Source organism: Plectropomus leopardus, chromosome 20 (genome assembly GCF_008729295.1).
Source record: "Plectropomus leopardus isolate mb chromosome 20, YSFRI_Pleo_2.0, whole genome shotgun sequence".
In the NCBI taxonomy this organism is placed as follows: Eukaryota; Metazoa; Chordata; class Actinopteri; order Perciformes; family Serranidae; genus Plectropomus; species Plectropomus leopardus.
Window position 1 is genome coordinate 3,371,209 of NC_056482.1, and position 22,421 is coordinate 3,393,629.

Below are 22,421 nucleotides of genomic sequence, written 5' to 3' on the forward strand. Positions count from 1 at the left end.
TGCGGAATACTGCATTTAATCCTAACTCTAATCCTAAATTCCTGAATGTACATGTGTGTATGTGTAAGTATGTGAGTATATGGGGATATGCAAATATTATATGTTTGCTTTTCTNCATATATAACTCATAACTAAAGGCCACTGCGGCAGGGACACTGCCTTCATTCAAGGGGTGCCTGCTCTATCCACTCAGCCATCGGACGCCCCGCAGTATTTGAACAGTATATTGAGAATGCAGTATTCTGCGGAATACTGCATTTAATCCTAACTCTAATCCTAAATTCCTGAATGTACATGTGTGTATGTGTAAGTATGTGAGTATATGGGGATATGCAAATATTATATGTTTGCTTTTCTTTTAACAAAAAGAAAAAGCAAACATATGCTGATGCTGCGGTTTTAAAAGATATAATCCTCCCATCAAACTGGAAGGTGACCTGCTATCTCAAGGTACTCGTCCAAAACTTAGATGTATAAAGCGAACTGGATTCGGTGTTGGAGATGTGGCCCCAATTATCCACTTGGAAGTTGCTCAGTGGTGCATGAACCCAAAAAGTCTGACTTCCCGCTAATAGAATTATACCAGGGTCTTGTGTGTCGAGGGGCCTATAGAGCAAGCACACTGGAGACTTCCGCCAGCCAAGCAGCTGACTCAGTTTAGCAGTTGGCAAACTTGAATGGGGATTAAATCATTTGATTGTGCAGCTCTTCTAGACTTTTGAATTGTTATTAGACCCAGTGGATCAAATTATGATAGTGAAATGAGTCATTAAGGGTTGTGATACTAAATAAAATATATCCAGAAATCCCTTTCACTATGTAAGTCCATGGAAAAGTCTTTTGGGGCACCGTGGCGTCACATGATGGATTCAAAAGTTCTAATTCCACAGTTTGGCCACTATGTCAAATTGGTGTTATTGTTACCACAGTAACAACAAAGAGCTTATGTAAAATACAGATAGAATGCAACAGCAATGAAGACTCGGAGTGCTCAGTTTGTCATTCAGGTCACATCTGGCGTGTAGGCGGAAGTATTTTCCTTCACCTTGTTTATGAAAAGTAAATGGTTGTCATGTACATTTTCACAATAATATTAGGATCTTTAAATCACAGAAAATTACAGTTTCACAAATTAAATTAAATAAGCACAAAAGTGGTCGCACAATTTCTAGGTGTACAACATTTGTGGAGATAACATGTCACTTAGGGCCACAATAATCACCAATGGGATTGTGTCCCTGAGCTTCACGCTTCACCACCAGGCAAGGATGTCCACTCTCTCCATTTTCATTTTCAATGTTTATTGAAGCACTCACAGTGGCAATATGACAAAACAGTGAAATCAAAGAAATCTAGGATGATAATTCAGAACATAAAATTAGCTTTTATGCAGATGATTTATTGCTACACTTACAAAAACCTTCCACGTTGCTACAAGAAACATTCAAAATCATGACTGACCTCTCTATGATCTCACACTACACAATAAACTGGAGAGGAAAATCCATTACTCTATACCTTCTGCAGCCCGAGATCCCACTCTACCACTTCACACTGGCCCATACAATGCCCAAAATGTAGAAAATAAGAATAAAATACTGTCAGAGTCTCTGTAGTCTGTGTATTTTAATAAAGAATAGAACTTAAAATAGTAAAAACATAGAAGAATGAGTTCCATACATCCACAGCTCATACACATTTTTGTTTGACTGCTGATAGGTTGACTGTCCTGTACACTAAACAGTTTAATATTTTTAGTTTCTGCAAGTTGTCTTTTCTTGAAATGAAAACAAAGAAAGCAAAAAAATGAAGCAGACAAGTTCAAGAACTCAAATACCATACAATTTGAGGTTTGAAACCATATTATTATCGTGAAACCAGTAATCAGTGTAAATTATACACATGTGAGTATAAAGTATATGAAGTAAACAGGTCAGGCACAGCAGATGAGGACTTTTTCTTTGCAGGGTGAGAACTGCTATAATAAAGGTTTCAGAGTTTGTCTTTATTGTTCTCAGCTGGAATCCTGAGGTGTTTTTTCTTCATCCTGTTTGCAACAAAGCAAAAAATGGTTGAACAGTTGGAAATAAATCTTTTTTTTCTCCACAGGAGACCATGAAACAGGCCTTTTCTGCACAGTGGTTGTTTGTTAAAAAATAAAAAAAATAAATCTAATTTAGCCCTTTCCTTCGTTGGCCTTTAAAGGGAAAGACTCTTGATTTAAACTGTTAAGGAATCAATGTTGGAATCAAGACAAATTTTCAACTGGACAGAATAGGGGAAAACAGAAGTTGGTCCTTTTGAGCTACAGGGACTTTTTTAGGAACCCAGAAATTGTTTTAGAGAGTCAAGTAAGGACTGGCATTGTGTTCATGCTAGCTGTTTTCTGTTTTGGATGGGAGGTTATTTGTTTTGTCCTAACTAATCAGTAGTGAGGGACTTAACCTTTATGGGGTACTGGTTGAAAGGAGCACTTAACATTTTCAAAGTGGCCCAAATGTCAGTGAAGTAGTTTCTTTTCTGGAAGTTGATTTACCCAACAGCTGCATCCATCTCATACACCCTTGTCACAATTTTTCTGTAGCCATCTTTCTGGTTCTAGCATAGGAAGATGACAGCCAAACTCATATTCCCCTGCAATGAAGCCCCAGTTGATCCATTGTTTCTCCAAACAGGGAACCAGCATTCAGTCAGAATGACATCAAATCTATTTGAATGAGTGAAAAAAATGGAATATGTTTGTGGTGATTCAGAGGTTGCAGGCTTACATTGTTGCATGCAATTCCTGGTCAGTGGTTGGTTATTTTGACCAGAGCCACACAGCTGCAAACAGGACAATTCTAAGATGCATACAAACGTGAAAACAAAATTAGGGGTAATTTTGATTCATTTTACATCTTCAAAATTAGACTTCTGCATGCAGGTAAGATTATGAGTGCAATGATAGCATCAGCTTGTCACTAAATCACTAAAGCTGCATTTCCATCTAATGCTTTCAGTATAGTACCTTTGAAACCAAAAGTAACACCTATGAATATGCACCTAGATCCTAGATCTGTTAAGTGTTTCCACCTCTTACCTGTGGGCGGTGTTGTTGTCACTTGCTGCTCCGTCCAGCAGCACTCGCTGTATTTCCTTGTTTACCAGTAATTCAGAGTGAAGTCTGTACCCTGTTTATCATCCACAGAATGGGTCCACACAGTGATATTTTCAGAACAAAAAAGAGCAGGCCACAGTGAGAGTCTCAATGGGATTTTAATTAAAAGCTTAGCTTAGTGCTGCCGGAGCACAAAGGAACAACAATCCGGCAGGTTTTTGTTTTTTGTTTGTTTGTTTGTTTTTCTTCAAGTGAAGATTAGAATATATGCACTTCACATAATATATTTTTTTAAACGCTTGAAGATTCACTCAACACTGAAAGTATTGTGCTCCAAGTGAGATAACAGAAACAAATGAAATGGTCAAAGTTTCAATGTTGAAATTTAAGATGTGTTGATTAATTCACGTTCAGCTCATGCACTGAGTAACATTTTGAGTAAATGTTCCACCTTGAAAGTTGCTGGCAGTTGGCCCAGTGAATGAAATTATTATTTTTCTCAGTCTCCAGCTGCTGCTAGAAGCATCCTTTAATTTTATAGTTATAATTTACCAAAGTATGAAAAACTTGTCACAGTATGAACAGAGGTTAATGCAGCCACAGCTCAGCCCTGAGAAGTGTTGATTCCCTACAGACCAATCAACAGACTGCAGTGTTTCTAACTTCACATTTTAGTACCATGTCTTTGTGCTAGGGTGACAAAAATAGGGATGGTAAGGAACAGTTTAAAAGGTACCGTCCACAACTTTTCACAATGAAAAATGCTTACCAAACTGAACTGAACCGACCTGCCTGATGGAAACACAACTTAAATTACCTACCAGACAAAGACATGGTGGCCATGCAAATTATGATTAATGATGTTTAAATGCCTCAAAACCTCTTGTAGACTTTTTCGTCCTGGATAAATGGGTCAATGAACAGTCTCATTTTGACACCTCAGAACACTCGATGTTTCCTGTTTTCTACCAAGAGTCAAAACTGGTGTCTGGTCACTATCACCACCATCTTTCTTTACCCTTCACTGAGTACTTTTTGTTACTATAATTATCTAAATCTGAAGTAAAAGAGGTGGCAGATCATGTGTTTTCCAAAAGTGATGACCAACAACATGTTTTGTTGTCATGTTTAAGGGACTTGTTGTATTTAGTGATTCTCTTGTTGTGGGTTTATGGACAATAGATATTGTAGTGTGGGTGAAATTGTCCTTTCTTTGACAGTCTGAAAGTCATTCTTCTGTGCTGGGAAGACTTTAGATGTAAAAAGCAGTTTAAATCCTACTGTTTCAGGCTCTCTGGTGTAATCCGCTGCTACCAAGGCTGTTCCAGGTGTTTTGTTTTGCAGGGAGGAGAATGGATATTTATTGATCAGGAAGTGATGGAGTGCAGTGCAAGAAAAGAGGGAGGGGATTGTGGGTAGCAGAAGCCTGAGGATGTGTTCAGGCATCACAAGACCGAACAGGGAATCAGACAGAGAAAAAACAACAACTAGACATCCATCTTTTGTCTCCTATTTTTCCTCTTCCGTGTTCTCTCTTTTAGTTTCTGTCTGGCTTTCTAAAGAGGCATCCTTGAATTTGACTTCCTGAATCGAATTTGTTATTCGGAGAGAAAGCAGTTGAATGTATCTATTGATTTGTTTTCCTGTTCATTCATTTGTCTGTTCTGTTGCTTGAATGTTTGTTCTTTTCTGTGTCTGGTCAGTTTATTTCCGTGTGGTTTTCTGGGCATTTTCTCCATTGTTTTCATTTTCTTTCTAGTTATTTAGTGAGAGAAGGATTGGAATTATAGACATTTTGACAGGCGGTTTACTAGATAATAGAATAGATGACTGGATGCTAAATGAACAATGTGGGTTGGAAAAGAATGGATGGATGGATGTGACACGCAATTGTAACAATTTGCATGTTGAAATCAAAAGCTCTCAACTTCAAGTAAAGATAATCAACAAAGGAAAACTTATCAATAGGCAACATATTGTTTTTCTCCAAAATCATGGATTATGTTCTTGTGTTCTGTCTCTAAAATTATTAATTGAACTCACACATTATGTCTCTAAAATTAATTACACTCTCATATTCTGTCTCTAAAATACTCATTATGTCTCTGAAATCATCATTTCACTCATGTTTTGTCTCTAAAGTTATTGATTACACTCACAAGGTCTGTAACTAACAACAAGTTCACACGGTCTGTCTCTAAAATCCTCAAAATCACTTGCACGGTCTGTCTCTAAAATTGATTACACTCTTATGTTCTTTCTCTAAAATACTCAATTACTGTCACAAGTTTTGTCTCAAATCATTGAATTTGCTCAACTTTTGTCTGTAAAATTGTTGATTACACTCATATGGTCTGTAATTAACAGTTAAGTTCACACAGTCTGTCTCTAAAATCATTGAATACGATCACATGTTCTACCACTAAAATAATCAACTGCACTCTTACGGTATGTTTCTAAAATCATCATTTATACATTTTGTCTGTAAAATCCTTGAGTATGATCACCGTTCTGTCTCTATAATCATCGGTTACACTCAGACGCTCCAACCTTTAAAATCATCTGTTAGGTTCACATGTTCCGTCTCTAACAGAATCAGTTACACTCATGTAAAGTTACACTGTAAATTCATACATTAGGCTCACACATTTTTGTCTCTAAAACCATTGATTACACTCATACTCTCTGTTTAAAAAGTCATGGATTACACTCACACAGTCGCTCTCTAAAATCATCGCAAAGGCTCAGATGATCGGTCTCTAAATTCATTGAACATGATCACATGTTCTGCCTCTAAAATAATCAACTACTCTCTCACCTTGTGTCTCGAAAATCATCAATTGCACTCATACACTCAATCATACATTCACACGTTCTGACTCTGTAATCATCAGTTACACTCACACGTTCTCTCAAAAAAGTCATTGATTGCCGACACATGTTCTGTCTCTGAAATACTGGATTTCCCTCATATGTACTGTTTTTAAAATAACACTCACATGTTCCGTCTCAAGTCACTAAATCATTCATTACACCCTAATTTTCTGTCTCTAAAATTATAGATTAGGCTCACACATTTTGTCTCTAAAATGATTGATTATCCTTACATGTCCAGTCTTTAAAATCTTTTTTGTGTGTGTGTGTGTGTGTTTGTTTACCCAGAATTCTGTTTTAAAAGAACTTCCATAAAATTAGAGCCATTTAACAGTAAATGTCAAATTAAAGCAAAATGTCAAGCACCAGATTATTTTCTGGTCCAAACTGTCTGAATAATGTTAGAAACCAGGACTCTTTCTTTTTTCATCCAGGTGCGAGCCTTCCGAAGCCCCAGGTGAAGACAGCCTCTCTGGGTCAGGCCGGTAAGGCTCGCTCGCCTCTGCTGCCCGTCTCAGTCCCTACAGCGCCAGACTTACCGGAGGAGGGAGGAACAAAACCTGCAGAGGATTCAGCTGCCAACGTAAGTCTGCACTGAGAGAATAATGTTCTTTGAAGTGCTGTGGATTTAGTTTTAGCTCATAGGTAAAGACAAACTTGATGAAACCAAAGTAAATCTAAATATTCCAGATGCTATATCTAGCTAATAAAATTTAAGATTATATGTAGGATCACAGCTTTTGAGTGATTCTGATTCTACTTACAAAAAATCAACAATATATTGTACTTTTGATGCATCTGTAGTAGCATCAAATTGATTTGGAGAACTTCATCATGTATTGTTTGGCAAGATTGTTTGGCTTTTTCTGTGTCGAAATCTCAACCTGGCCCATTTATCAGTCTCTATATTGTAAACTGAAATGAAGGACACAGCTGATGAAGTTGGACTCTGTAGTTTACAGCTCTGTAGGGAAGCAGGTGTCAGATGTAGTAACAGGAATCATAGGGAAACTGTCAGTAAAGATCCAGTAAAGAAGGGAAACAGGCTCCGAAAATATGAAACCAGAAGAAAAAAACAGAAGAAAAAGCAGGTGGCGAGTGGAAGAGTCAGTCTGAGGGAGAGAGAACACAGAGGTGGGGGGAAGGAAGATATACTCACATAAAGCCACCCCCGTCCCCACACACCTGCTCTGCTTTGTCACTACACTTGTTTCCTTCCTTTTAGTGTGCTGCTGGCCTTTCAGCTCCAGAATAAAACCCAATTCATTAGTGACTCAGACTGAGGAGGAGAGAAGAGAGTGGAAAGAAAAGGAGGAGGGAAGGTGAAAGAGAGAAGAGGGAAGGGGAGGAAAGGAAGGAAGGGAAAAGAGGAAATAATGGGAAAAGGACAAGGATGATGAGAGGATGGGTAAGGAAGGAAAAGATTGGAAGGAAGAAAAGTGAGGGTAAGGAGGAGGAAGTGACAAGAAAAAGAAGAAAAGGAAGAGGTGGAAAGGTTAAGAAAAATTAGCAGGGAAGGAGGTGGAGGAGAGGGAGGTAAGAAGAGGAGAAGGAAGAATAGAAATGGGGGAGAGAAAAATGTTAGGCAGGAGAAAGAAAAACATTGGAGAGAAAACAAAGGAGAGACTGAGAAACACTGGAAATCTAAAAAAAGGAAATAAGACTGAGAGGAGTAAAGCATTGTAGGGAGGAGATGAGGGAGGCAAGGAGGAAGAGATAAGAGGAAAGAAAGTTTGAGATAAACGAAAGGAAAAGAGGAGAGAAGCCAAGGAGGGAGGAAGGAGGAGCTGAGGGAGGAGATGAGGAAAGTTCAAAATAAGCAGAAGGAAGAAAAATATAGGAGAAAGCATAGGAGAGAGTGAGAAAGGAGTGATGCGGACTGGAAAATCTAAAAAAAAAAAAGGTTTAGAGGAGGAAAGCAAAAGAGGGAGGACATGAAGGAGGAGAGGAGGAAGAGACAAGAGGGAGGACAGGTTAAGATAAGTTAACGGGAGAAAAATGTAGGACAAAAAAACATAGGAGAGGCAATGAAGTATTGATGCAGACAAAATGTAAAAAAGAAAATAAGATGAGGAGAGAAGCAAAGGAGGGAGGGAAGAGAGGAGGAGAGAAGCAAAAGAGGGAGGGAGAGGAGAGGAAGGAGGGGGAGCCACAGGACGACAAGCAGAAAGATAAATGACAGAAGATGATGTGGAGGGACGCTGGACGTTGGGACTTAAATTAAATATTCATATGTGACTCAATGACAATAGGACAGGAGGAGGCGTCGCCACGGCAACAAGAGGAGGAACGTGTGAGAGAGGAGAGAAAAGGAAAAGAAACAAGAGGAGAGGAGAGAGGGGAAGAGAGGGGTGGGAGAAAAGGGAAAGAAGCGGAAACAAGGGGCGAAGGAGAGAAGAGGAAAGGACATAAAATGAGAGGTGAGGTGAGGAAGAAAGGAAAATGATAGAGGAGCAAGAGGTGTTGCCAGAGAAACAAGAGAGGGAGGGATGCTTCAGCAAGAAGAGGGATGTAGGGGATAGAGATGAGACAAGGAGAGAGAAGGATGTGAAAGAGGACGGGAGGAGAGGGCAGCCTGGATGAGAGGGATGCTTCAGAAAAGGCCGCAAAGGCGGAGAAGGAGGGAGGAAAGAGAAAAGAAGAGAGGTAAATGGGAGAGTAAAAGAGAGGAAAGAAAGAGGGACAGAGGAGAGATACATAAGATGAATGACACAGAGACAAAGAAAGTCATGAGAGGAGCAATAAAACTGATAAGGAGGAGAGGAGAAAATGAGATGAAAGACGGTGGACAGGGGCGAGAGGGGGTAAAGGTCAACAGGTCTTTCTCTTCATCTGCTGTTCTATCTCTTTAATTGATCTAGTCTTTTCCCATCAGCCCTCTGGCCTATCACACACACACACACACACACACACACACACACACACACACACACACACACACACACACACACACAGATAGTTAATTTATTTTACTTTTAGGGCTATTTTCCATGCTTTTTTTGACACAACACCTTGCTCAATATTATCATAAATTATTCGCAGTTTGTTCCTTAAATAAACAAATTTGTACTAGGGATGCAGATTAAGTTGTTATATATATTACACAAATTTTCAAAATGCCTCATAAATGCCCAGAAAATAACTTTTCTAGCTAATGTTACTCAAATAGGACAAAATAGAAGGGATGGGAAAAAGTTTATTTGCTTAAGTATCGATCAAATTTATACCTTTCATAGATATAAATGAATTATACCTTTCATTTCAACCACTTCCGTATGCAGTATATGGTGCTGCCGAGATCACAGTCAGGATGATGGACTGACATGAGATGTGCATTGTTTTTGGAAATATATCTTATGATACACAGTCTCTAGAAGTGCATGATTTAACTTTTTCCCTTGGTCATTTGTTCCCATTCATTCATAACTTATAATAATAATAATAGTCATAATTATCATTATATTAATAATAATAATAATAAGGATGATGACTACCTAAAAATTACTTCACATATCAAATTAGAACCCAATTGTCCCCCAAAAAATCATAAAAAATAATGCATTTGTTGGGATTATTTTGAACAGTGGATTAACCCCCATTTCATGCCTTAGTTAGTATTGTGGCAGCATGACGATATATGTGAAAATATGTGTGTGAAATGAAAGAAAATGTCAGCCAGTGCAACAGTGTAGCTCACTGATGTGTTAATGAGTCTTTGGACAACAATGGAGCTTATGGCACAGAGGAAGAAGACATATAAAGCTGTACATACACACGCACAGTACTTTCCTTTTGGTTGGGTTTATTGATGGAATTTGTCAGCAATAAAATATGAACAAGAATTTAGTATGTCAGGCTTTGGAAGCACACACAGTGTTTTTTAGTCAGATACTTTCATTATTTGTTTTGGTATTTTCCTTGGATTTGATGACAGTGAAGAAAAATAAATAATATCACAAAACTTAGATTTTACAACACCATTGCTTATTAAGTCTGGAAACTTCTGAACCAAACTTCAGATTGAAAACACCTTTTTATGCTCTGTGTTTATTTTGAGTTCCCTCTAAACTCCTGCCCCTCTATTTTGTCTGTGTGTGTGTGTGTGTGTGTGTGTGTGTGTGTGTGTGTGTGTGTGTGCGCGCGTGTGTGTGTGTCTTTCCGCTAGCCTCAGTCTCTATCTGAACAGCAGGTCAGAGGTTCACGCACATACAAAATGCATCAGCTGACTTTTAACCCCAAACACTGCCGGCCTCTTCTGACTCTTCATTCTTCCACTCTGAGCTTGACTGTGTCTGAGAGCAGAGTCTCTGACTATGAGCAAGGTCACCGGACACATTAGCTATTAAAAACTCACTGAGGTGGCACTTTGAAAGCATTCTGATGCTGCTATCCAGGGGTTTTCAAAGCTGTGGGGTGGTTACATAGAGACACTGCAGATGGGGCGTAGATGAAGTGAAACAAAGGTGGCTGAATATGATTTTTGTAGGAAAAATAAACAAGAGTTTGCTGATTCTATCATGCTGACCTTTATTCCAATAAAATTCAACTTTTTATGCCTCTGCGCTGGCCGTGGCTGCAGGCGTTATGTTTTTGGGTAGTCAGTCCATCCCTTCCATATTCATAAATGCGATATTTTAAGAATACCTCAAGGGATTTTTTCAAATTTGGCACATCTGTCTATTTGGAAATAAACTGATTAGATTTTGGTTGTTGCAAAATCTTGTCTCACTTACTCTCATAAATGCAATATCTCACAAACTCCTTGAGGGAATTTCCTCAAATTTGGCACAAAAATTGGGGTCAACAATGAACTGATTAGAATGTGGTGGTCAGAGGTCAATGTGACCTCACAAAACATGATTTTTTTGGGCCAAAACTCAAGAATTCATACACTAACTATGAAAAAAAATCACATAACAGGGCAAAATTATGAAGTGAGAACATACCCAAAAAGCCAACTTCACGGAGACATCATAATGTTCTGCAAAAACACTTCTCTAGCCATTAATCAACATGATAAGTCAGGAACAGAAGAGGAACATTTGGTTAGATACTGAATTGGTGACACTAAGCTTGGGTGTCCACCGTGAAACTGTGCTGATTGGGGAGATCTTCTGCGCTGTCGGGGTGATGATGTGTGTGAAACATTCATGTTTTCACAGACATGGATGGAACCTGTAAGAGCAGAAGTGTAACTAGAAAGTTTTCACAGCCCTCCTGCTTTCTATTGTTTACCTGTTCTCCAGCCTGTCTGTGATTTTAAACGGGACAAAAAATTTTAAAAAATCACACACATACACACACAAAAAGACATGCTCATATGCCATGTACACAGCTCTGGAAAGGGGAAAGCAGTCTATAGCCTATTTTTAGCAGGTTTACCCATGTTTAAAAACCCATTACATCTGCTGATATAGGTGAAAGAGGGGTATAAGGACTTTCACAACCTGTCATTCACAACCTGTTTACCAGATGCACTCAGACTTTCCTGCCTAACTCTGTCACCTGATCTTCACCTTCATCTCTTCCTTCCTGCCTCCACCCCTCACTCCACTAACGTGGTTATCTGTGTTAAGGATCTGTGACTAGTTTCCAAGCTGTGAGCTCGTACACCACCATATCTCATTTAGGTAAATGCGATTTTCTCCTACCTGCTCTGTGTGTGTATGTCGGCATTGAGTCCTCTACCTTGTGCCTGAGCACAGTCATGACAAATGAGGTGAAACAGTCGTTACTCAAAGCTGCGCTCTTATCAGTTCCTTTTTATTTCTGTGCAGGAAGAGGAATAAATTAAGAAATGAAATAACATTTATTTATATTTTTAGATAACAAAATTGTGTTTTGGAGCAGCAGCAGAAGTCTGACTGTAAAGAAATGGGAAAAGAGAGAAAGAGAGAGACATTTAAACAAACTAAACGTGTGTGTGTGTGTGTGTGTGTGTGTGTGTGTGTGTGTGTGTGCGCACGTGCATGCTTGTGCGTGTGCGTGTATGAATGTATGTTTGTATGTATACATCAGAGAGTTAGAAGTATGCGCTTAAGAAAGCACCTTGGTTGCTGAGAGGTTACAGCATATACCACATATGTATACTGTATAATAGCAATGTCCCAGGTTTGATTCCAACCTTGGGACCTTCGTTGCATTTCATACACCCCCAGTCCCATGTCTAAACTCAAATTAAGACAAAGAAATTAATAATAATACAAGAGTGAGTAGTATATATAGGATTAACCTCATCCAGAGTCGCTGAGCTAGGCTTTATTAGCATAATGTATTGTAGATATCAAGTGTGCATTTAGTGAATTGTCATTTAAAATCCTCCCAACTTACATAATTATTAAGTAGCATTTTATTTGGCAGTCAGGTCAATTATTCCAACCATACTTAATATTACCTCCTTTACTCTTCAGTCTAAAGTTAGCTTTGTCAGTTCAATTACAAAACATTTAGAGCAGTTTTCATTCAATAGGTTTCCCCAGTAACAACTTTTACAACTAAATTTGCTCATTGCAGCGGAAAGCCTGTTGACCTGTACTTTAGAATAAGACCATGTCTTGGTCCAACTTTCTGCCTGAGCACTCTGTAGTACTTTATCATTCTAGAATACTCACTCCCAACTCGTCAAATACAGCAGCTTGCTTCAGAATATGATGCTCCAGGTACCACTATGGCATCAGTTTTGGATCCTCAGGGACAGCTTGTTAATTATCACTCATTGGGTGCATTACATTACCCTGCTCGAAGGAAACACAGGATTCGTCACCTTCCCCCAAAAAAGCAACTTTAGTGTTTGGCACCAAAACTCTTTTTTTTTTTTTAGGTTTGAATAAAAGATTGAAGTTTAGGTTAACCTAACATTGCATATATCACATATGACATAACCATATAACGTAGTTAAAAAAAAAATTGAAAATTCAACATTCCACACAGGACACAAACACCAGTCTCCTGGGTTGAAGTCCTGTGTTTGTCCTCGTCCTCTCAATTCTATCCCACTTGGAATTATTTAGCTTTTTATAGTATGTCAGTGATTTGAATTGGCTTCTATGGAGTTAGCCGAATGCGTGCGATTCACACAGAGACTAAAGGATGCCTTTGTGTTTTGGAATCACAAGCTGAGGCCCATTGACCAAGCTGCCATATTTGATGCCTCAGGAATGGGAACAGGCTGTATCATTTTGGCGTTTCAGTGGTGGTTAGCTTTGGAAAGCTTTTGGAATATGTGCCTTGAGACATGTAAACACAGGTTTTGTGGTTCATCTGTGAGTGTGTGTGTGTGTGTGTGTGTGTGTGTGTGAATCAGAGTTCACATGCTCTCATCACTCTTCTGTGTTGGGATGAATCTCCGGTGGATTATAGAGGAGCATGAATCCAGGTCAGTGGGCAAACAGATAACAGGATATCAGAGAGACGCGGGGCATCGACTGGCGCTTTATCCCATTGATGAAGCGTTTACTGACTCAGTTTAACTGTGCTGTTACGGGTCAATAAATGAGATCAGGAGGTCACTGCAGTTTTATACACTGTTATGATTTTTACAGAAGCCTTTCTGTCCCTGGAAGATGGAAAATACCAGTCAGTGTGGAGCTTTTAGATGAGCTTTTCTGGCCTCATTCAGAGTGAATGAGGAAGGTCAAACGGTCAACTCACACTGTGTGTTACACAGATAAAGGACAACTGTACTTCTCCTGCTTTTCCTGTAGCTGTCATGCACAAGTAGATTGAGAAAAACAAAACCTGGAGTCAAATTCCCAGTATGTTTATACAGTTATTTGGCCAATGAAACCTTGATGAACCTGATTTTAATAATTATAATGTGAATGTCCACAGTTAGAGATGTATGTCAGCTGTTGAGAAGTTGACTGAGAAGTTTCCAACTAAATACACAAAAACAGACAAGAGAAAATATGTTTATATAGTATGAACATGTCAATAAGAACAAAAGTCAGTAAGAAGCAAGCCTGTGAACTGTATGTAAAGGTCAAGTTTGTAAGATTCTGGAGGATTTAGTGGTTTCTCTTGGTGAGAATTTTAGATGACAACCAGCTGAAACTTCTACCAGTCAGAATTCCTTCAGTGTTCATCATTTAGGAGGTTTTTACCAGGAACTGAATTATCAGCAGAGGTCTCCTCCTCTTTACAACAAATGAACCACAGGATTTCAACTGGTAAAAACACTAAATAATGGAGTTTCACATTAAAAAAAACACTGTTTTGCTTGTTGTAGACAGGCTGCTAGCTTTCAATATAATTTAAGATTCAAATATTCAGGAGGTTTCTTTTGGAGCCAAATTATCCACAGAGGTCTCTTTCTTTTTAAAATAAACGCTCCAGGTGATTAACTGGAAAACACTGAATACAGTAGTTTCATATTTAAAATCACTGTTTCTTAAACATGTGATCACATTATCTCAGATCCAGCTGTTCAGGAGGTTTTTAACGAGAGCCGAATTATTAGAGGTCACCTTCTTCTCAACACAAACAGAACTCTTAATTTAAACCGTTAAAAACACTGAAAAAAAGTTCTTGTGACAAATTGTGTTTTTCCTATGCTGTTTGGCATGTTAGGGACAGGCTGTTAGCCCAGCATCTGCTAATGTGTGCTTACCTTTTTACTCTTATAACTTGAGAGCCATATGTGCAGGAGGTTTGAACAAGGAAGTTGAATTATCTACAGAGGGCTCTTCCTGTCCAAAACAAACTGATCAGGTAACAAAATAGTCTCACTTTACAAATCAGTGTATGTCTTAAGCTCCTGTAGCAGAGGTGATGCTAATTGTGGTGGTTGACATGAAAATTACAAATAGCCCTATTTGGAGCTAGTGCTAGTGGTTTATCTGTTCTGTAGAAACATGGCAGTGCAACATGAGGACACATCCCCTTTATAGAAATCTCTTTCTATGGTAACAAAACTATAATGATACGTTTTTTGCAGGTGATTGTACATTTTTAAAAAAAACTTATTTCATTATATTCAGTTTATAACAACACATCCGTCTAAATTCTTCACACTACCCCTTTAAAGAAATATATACCAACCACTAGATAAACTACTGTATATATGATATTGGCAAAGCTCAGGTATAGTAGAAGGAAAGAGCATTACAATTGAAATATTATTAGATTTTTACCAAATTTGACAGTGATAAAGGACATACTGGATGTGCCTACCAAATCTGGAAACTCGAACAATGTATAATGATCACGACCAAGGGAAAAAATTTCATTTTCTTGGTCAATTTGCACCAAATCTGGTATGGTACATCTGGAGCACATCCATTGTTGTTTGTGAAACACATGGAAATAAAGCAATGTGTAATATATTTAGCAAGATTATCAGTTGAATATGTTTTGGTTGTGAAATTATCACTTTACTGTCTGTGTGTTGTTAACTGGTAACCTGACTGCTGCTGCTGGTAGTGGATTCAGGATGTTGGTTAACTGTTACTGCGTCCTGATTGGGCCCTGCTGATGTTTTAAATGGGGGTGATTCATAAAATCAATGAATGGCAGAGGTTAAGCTGTCCTTAGGCAGAAAACAGTCAAAAGCTGATCCAGCCTGACTGTCTGGTCAGGTTAAAAGCTTTAACTCGACCACACTGATATCTGTATTTCCAAATCTGGATCAGCAGGTTCAAGCCTCTCTGGAGGGAGAAATGATGCTTTAGGAAACCTGAGAGAACAGTCAGTATGTTAAAAAATAAATCGTAATCATAGTTGATTAAAGTGATAATCGCTATTATACTGTTTTCATTGTTAGGCTTATTACACATGTATATAATAATAATAATGGATGTTTTCTAATCTTGACAACACATTAACAGTACAGTACAAACCAAGTCAATATTCAGTTTACTCCAGTTAGTCATTCGACAACCAACTTTTCAAAACATTTTGGCAAAATCCAATATGTGATATTAACTTATTAAAAGGTAAATCTCCACATTTCTGTACAAAACAGCTCACTCTTTAAACAAGGGCTGAATCTAAAACTTATTTTCATTTTCATCTAACTTATGTTTTTTCAATTAAATAGTAACTATGAAGTTAGAAATAGGTCTGACACAGTTTTTCAGAATCTAGGACATGGTGTTCAAATGTCCTGGTAAGTCCAACAATCCATTAGATTGATATATTCTGTAAAGATATTCAGTAAACAAATACATAAAAGTATTAAAATATAAAAATATCTGACAAATAACTGTTCCGTTAATTAATTAATTTAATGTTGTTGGTTATGGATTCAGTTGTGAGCAGATTTAGTTATCAGTTAATCAACTAAACATTTCATCAGGAAAAAAGACAATAAATACAATTTTCTTATCTGGATACACAATTGAAAATTCCATTTCTCAAATAGTAAATTCTATTCTTTCAACATTTTTATTTTGAAAAGATTTGACAATCAATGACAATGAAATACACTGGTAGCTATTTGGATAATAGATTAACAATAATTAATAATATTATTTTGGACCAGCTTAAAAAGTAACAATTTTGTACTTTTCTTTGTTTTATCAGATAGTATCTTTAGTTTTAGGTTGTGTAGTTCTGGATAAAACAAGTACTTTGTGGCACCGACAGATTTATCCAAAAATTCAACAGACAAATCAATTATGAAAATATTTATTGTAGTTGAAAGCCATAGAGCTATAGCCCGAAGTGTTCAGGGACTAAAACAGTTATGTTATTCCACTTTATAAAATAATAATACGGTACAGTACAAAATTTTTTTTGTCTGTATCACTGTAGTTTCCTTCAGTGTTTGAACAGTAGCTTTACTCAGTAACACTGCTTTTATATGTGATTTCTGCAGCAGTATTTCTGCAGGATCAGCGCAGTATAATAAAGAACTTGTACATTGACTGTATATAGTATTAATACAGTACAAGTACATGCACAAAGTGTTGTGCATTGACCAGGCCTTTCAGTTTAACAGTGAGAAATATTTCCACTGAGCCTTTATTGGTTTTTCACGGCATGCTGAAGAGAATATTGAATATTTTTTTTGCCAACTGCAAAGGCAAACTCTGCATGAAGGCCACACTCAATATAACACACTGAGAGAGTGTGTACAGTATGAGATGTGTGCACAGAGACGGGCACTTGCATGTCACACACACATTCAATGAGATGGAGGTTCTTAACCAGTCAGAGGTGATGGGTTGTATTGTCAGACAGAACATGCCATTTCATGCTGATCACAGAGACTCGGCATGATAAAAGTGTAACCATTCACACTATCAGTGCATCCTGTGGTTAGAAATGTATGCAGATTAGTGACACTTAATGCAGCCCATTAACTACAAATCCTGTGAACTTTGCATTCCTTATCATTTTCCAACTTATTTATTTTGATTTCTTTACCTCAGGCAGCCACCGTGCCTTCAGTTCAGTTCAACATGCAAAAACTTGAAACTTGCCACTGATAGATAATTCATCACAGTCAACATAAAGTCACCTTTTAATTTATTCTGCTCAGATTGAAAAGTTTGCACTGCACTGCCAGGCAACAATAAGTGAACTCTGACAGGAATAAAAATAGACATGACTTTAATTGAGATGGATTAGGTATGTGCAGAGATCTCTATTTGAAATGAAGGAATGAGTCAGTGAATGCAGGAGAAACACATTAAAAAACACAATGCGGCACACTAAAAGGTGAATAGTTTCTTTGGAACAAATGTGGAACAAATCAAGAATGATAATTAATGAATCCTTAATGAGCTGCTGATTAATAACTCCAAATCAAGATCTATATTTGTATTTTCTACTGCCATTTGTAGAAAATACAAATATAGCCCTCTTGCTGTGAGGCAACAGTGCTAACCACAACACCACCAAACTTGATTCAATTTGATTTCTTATAGCAGATAATGACAAAGGACGGTCATGATTCGTTCCTCAAACCATTGCACCATGTTACTGCAGTAAACTCTGGTTATCATGTTAAGTAAATAAGTAAAGCTTTATTTATCTAGCACTGTTATAAAACAAGGTTACAAAATGCTTCACAGAAAAAAATGGATACATAAATGACAGCACAATGAGACAGACAAAACTAAAACTGACAAAGAAGTAGCACATAGAGATCATCTTAAGACAAACCTATAAAGGCAGGTTTTTAGTAGCAGTCCACAGATTCAGCAAATCTCAAAGATTGAGGAAGGTGGTTCCAGAGGACTGGGGCTAAAACAGTGAACATAAGATCACCTTTTATTTTGCAGTTGGAGCTAGGGATGGATAAAATGCCAAGATTTAAGCATGTGAGCGAATAGAGAAGTAAAAAGGAATGAGATCAGAAATGTAACTGGGGGCAAGGTAATGCAGTGCCTTATATGTAGTCAACAAGATCTTGAAGTTCATTCTGAATTTTGCAGGTTGCCAATGGGATGTGAGTGTAATATGTGACTAGCGATTACTTCTAGTTAAGCTCCTGGCAGGTGCATTTTGAACCAGCAGTTGATAATTTAGAGCATCTATCAGTTGATCTAAATGGGGAAAAGTTAAAATGTGAATTAATAGTTCCAGATTCGTACAAGATAATATGCATCAGATTTTTATAATATTTCTTAGTTAAAGGAAACAGAACTGGATGAGCATGGTAACAGGATGGTCAAGAGTCAAATAAATCACAGATACCAAGATTCTTAGCAATAGGTTTGATATTTGAGTGTAGTGGGCCAACGAACTGATCAACTGCAGTGGCAAAGTTGTCAGGACCAATTGAAAGATTTTTTTTGAAGTGGAGGAAATTGAGAGACATCTGATGTTTGATGAAAACTAAGCAATCATGGAGGAAGGACAGTTGATTCAGGTTATTGGTTTTGGCAGAGAAATGGATCAGTGTATCAGTATGTACTGTATGTATTAGAAGCAAGTGAACATGTAACCCAGAGGAAGCATGTACAAGGAAAATACATGTGAAATATATACTTGTCAGATAAGAATGAAACCAGTTTTAAACTGTACCAGAAAAGCCAAACCAGTTCTGCAACCTATCGAGTAAAATTGCAAGATCAATTGTATCAAAGGGGACATCTGGTACAGTAAATTACAGTAAGCACTGCTAAGGTAATTAAAAAGTGAAAGTGAGAAACATCTAGGTTAAATATATCAGCTGTGTGTGGGTCGATATTTCTGGGTGAATACATGAAGAAACGTGCTCAACCTGTCAGACTTATGTTTCAGCACTCTTAATCATCTTCTTCACTGTAAAAAAACATCAGATTTTCACCTTTGTCAAAGAAATTAGACTTGTTTGTTCTTGTTTGTTCTGAGTTAAAATGATACTTGCAGATTTTCAACCAGCTTTGTGCCATAACAATGTGGGTACTATGTGTAAATGAACTATGGTAAACTTCCCTCCTTCGTACCAGTACCCAGGTCTCCCAGCTCAAGTTACTGATGTATTCCTTTAGGCCATAAGCTTTTTACTGGCAAATGATGGGAGGGATGTAATTGTAAAGCAGCCAGAAGAAATGCTGATTTTGTCATTGAGGTTATCAACCAACCACCAAGTCCTTGATCTATAAAGTCCCCACTACTCTACTTGTGGGTGGTTTTGGCACAGGAGATGGTGCGGGTTATCCACTAATCTCTAGATTGCCAGTTCGATCACTGGTTCAGTCAGTTACTCCTTCATTATGCATGTCAAAGTATCCTTGGACAAGAATTTTTCTACCCTCAAATTGCTCCCAATGACTGTTCCATTGGTAAGTGACTGTGTGAAAATGATTAGCAATTAGCACCTTGTATGGAAGCCTTGGCCATCAGTGAATGTGACACATGGTGTAAAAGTGCTCTGAGTGGTTTGAAGACTAGGAAGGCGCTTTACAAGTGCAGGTCCATTTACCATTACCATTTTTTTGTCTTTCAGGTTTATGAGCAGGATGACCTTTCGGAGCAGATGGCCAGTCTAGAAGGTCTGATGAAGCAGCTCAACGCCATTACTGGCTCCGCCTTCTAACCTATGTTACCAGTCCAGCCCAGCCCTCAGCCATGACCCAGTCCGGAACCCTTCTTCAAGCCTCGATGGTACCTGTTGTCCATATGATAAGGGTGGCATCAGGTCAATTTGGGTTTGAAGATGCCTCTGTGGAATCAGACCTCCATCTGTGCTTGGTTGAGTTTGTTTGGTTTCTGCTGGTATCGGCAAGTGTCTACTGTTTGGGACCGGGTTAGGATAGAAGGGAATCAAACAGAGGACAAACACTACAGCAGCACAGCATCAACTCCAAGAACAGGATGAGAGTGGAGTGGGCTCTTTAGGAGTTCAAACTGAAACCCCTCTAGACTCTTCAACCTCAAACACAAAACTAGAAAAACCCAATGCCTAGCGCCTCGGCTTAATGACACAGGATGATGGGATTGTCACAAAAAAGAAGACAAAGTTATAAGATCCCTCCTGTTTCTCTTTGTGGTATTTATTAGCGTCCTCTTCCGCTGAGTTATCCACAACTCAGTTACTGTGACTGTACCTCACTTATTTTTCATAATCACTGTTGGAAGTGTTCCTTTTGTCTTTTATTTTCTGTTTGGGTATTCCAACTTTGTGCAGTTACAGGATGTGTATAGGGTTTGAAAATGCCACCAGAACCTACAGTGACATATAGAAAACACATCCTCAGCCACCAAAGTTTCACCAAAACATTCTTTTTTTCACCTGGATCCGTGGTCACCTGTTTTGGTGACGCAAGGTTATCCTCTCTGGCATTTCTCGCCAATGTTTTTTTCTCTGTTTTTTTTTCTCCCTGGAACAAAACAGTTTGATTTCACTGAATCAACCATCATCCATATTCACTGCTGCCCTTCAGCCTCTGGATTCTTAGTTTTAAAAAAGGGATTAAAAATGTGATTTGGCTGGATAGGAACAAGTATGACAACCTGCCTGGAACGCATCCAGCCGACTCTACTCGTACAGGACTGTATAGAAACCTCTATAGACTCCCACAGTCTGTTGCTGCTCTTGACCAAGCCTTTACTCTCCCTAACCCAGACAAACTCCAATCTTTACCTAAAAGGACTCGTGTCGTTGCCAAATTTTCATCTTGGAAAACTTATTGTAACCTTTTTTGTTTTTGCTCCTTGTTCAAGTCTGTCTCAGTCCCAACTTAGGACTGGGCATCAGTGAAAAGCAGTAAACTGAGCCATGTGGAACAAATGCTATTGGAAATCTGGATTTGGATTGGTTGGAGCCATCCTATTCTGGACAAATGAAGGTTGGCTTTGGATGGTATGTAGTGATATTTCCTTTCGAGAAATATGTTCAAATTTGGTCTTAACACCTCATTCACAATTTGTCATGTTGTTCTGTATGTATGTCACATTGAGTGAATTGAGTTATCCCCTGCTGATTGGAGTACTAAAGATTGATTACAGTAAAATGGAAAAAAGTTAGGTAAAGACTGCATTCCTGCAACTCAATCATCAGAAAAAAATGTTGCCATTGCAAATTTCTGCAGACCACATTTCTACGTCATTTTGTAGCAGATACACGGAAACTTTTTTTCAACAACTCTGGCAAATGTCTGGTTAGAATTAGGTCCAAAAACCACACAGCTTTCGTTAGGAAAATATCAAATGTCGGCCCAAAATACCCTCATTTGGCAGCACAAAAGCTGCTGAAAAAGCAAGCACAGGTCTGTGAAAAACACCAAGGTTTAGTGCCACAAACGCTGGTGGAAATGACCCAAATGGTCTGTTTGTTGGTCTCAAACAGTGGTTTTCAGTATGGCAGCCACCTCACCTAAAATCAGCTTATATACTACATCAGTTTTCAAATGTTCAAATGTAACTTATCTGGGGATTGCTGAGATGTACAATGTCATCATTTTAATGTGGTGACTAGGCTGACTGTTGGCTAATGGCCCAACTGTTAATGTGTTCACAAAAGGTAGATATATTTTGGACTGCACTCAAACAAGGTTTTGTGATTTTGGACGCATAGAAACAATAACAAAAACTCTTGGCATATAACCTTGAATATATTACATTTGTATATCATTTTGTATCAGTTACATTGAAACTTTATGTTTCTCAATAATGCTGCGGTAAAGGTTAGGTTTAGGTCCAAAAAAACCTCTACATTATGGTTAGGAAAATATCCTGTTTTGGCTTAAAACCCACGTTTGATGGCACATAAGTTGCTGGAAAAACAGGGATCGGTCGGTGAAAAACAACCAGGGTTGGTGCCACAAACATTGGTGGAAACACTGCAAAGGGTTTGCCAACAAACAACAGGTGTTGTGTGTTGGTCTTGAATAGTGCTCTGGTCCGCAGCATGGCAGCCATCTTGCCCAGGTGTTACGCCTTCCACCACCCATTTTCCAATGATAAAATCAGCTCATGTACTATCTCAATTTAGATACATACAAATGTAACTTGTAGTCTGTGGTATGCAGAAACATACAAGGCCATCATTTTCCTCTGGTTTGTCTGATTGTTGGCT

The 22,421-nt window shown here is 38.2% G+C and overlaps 1 protein-coding gene across 1 annotated transcript in view; it reads left to right on the forward strand.

Moving 5' to 3' along the window:
• dcc (DCC netrin 1 receptor) overlaps positions 1-21,771 on the forward strand; it is a 239,664-nt gene extending 217,893 nt beyond the window's left edge. The window contains exons 27-28 of the mRNA XM_042509652.1: positions 6,406-6,554; positions 19,851-21,771. Coding sequence (XP_042365586.1) covers positions 6,406-6,554; positions 19,851-19,940 — 239 coding nt within the window. The 3' untranslated portion in view covers positions 19,941-21,771. The remainder of the gene's footprint in view (positions 1-6,405; positions 6,555-19,850) is intronic.
• The last annotated feature ends 650 nt before the right edge of the window (positions 21,772-22,421 follow it).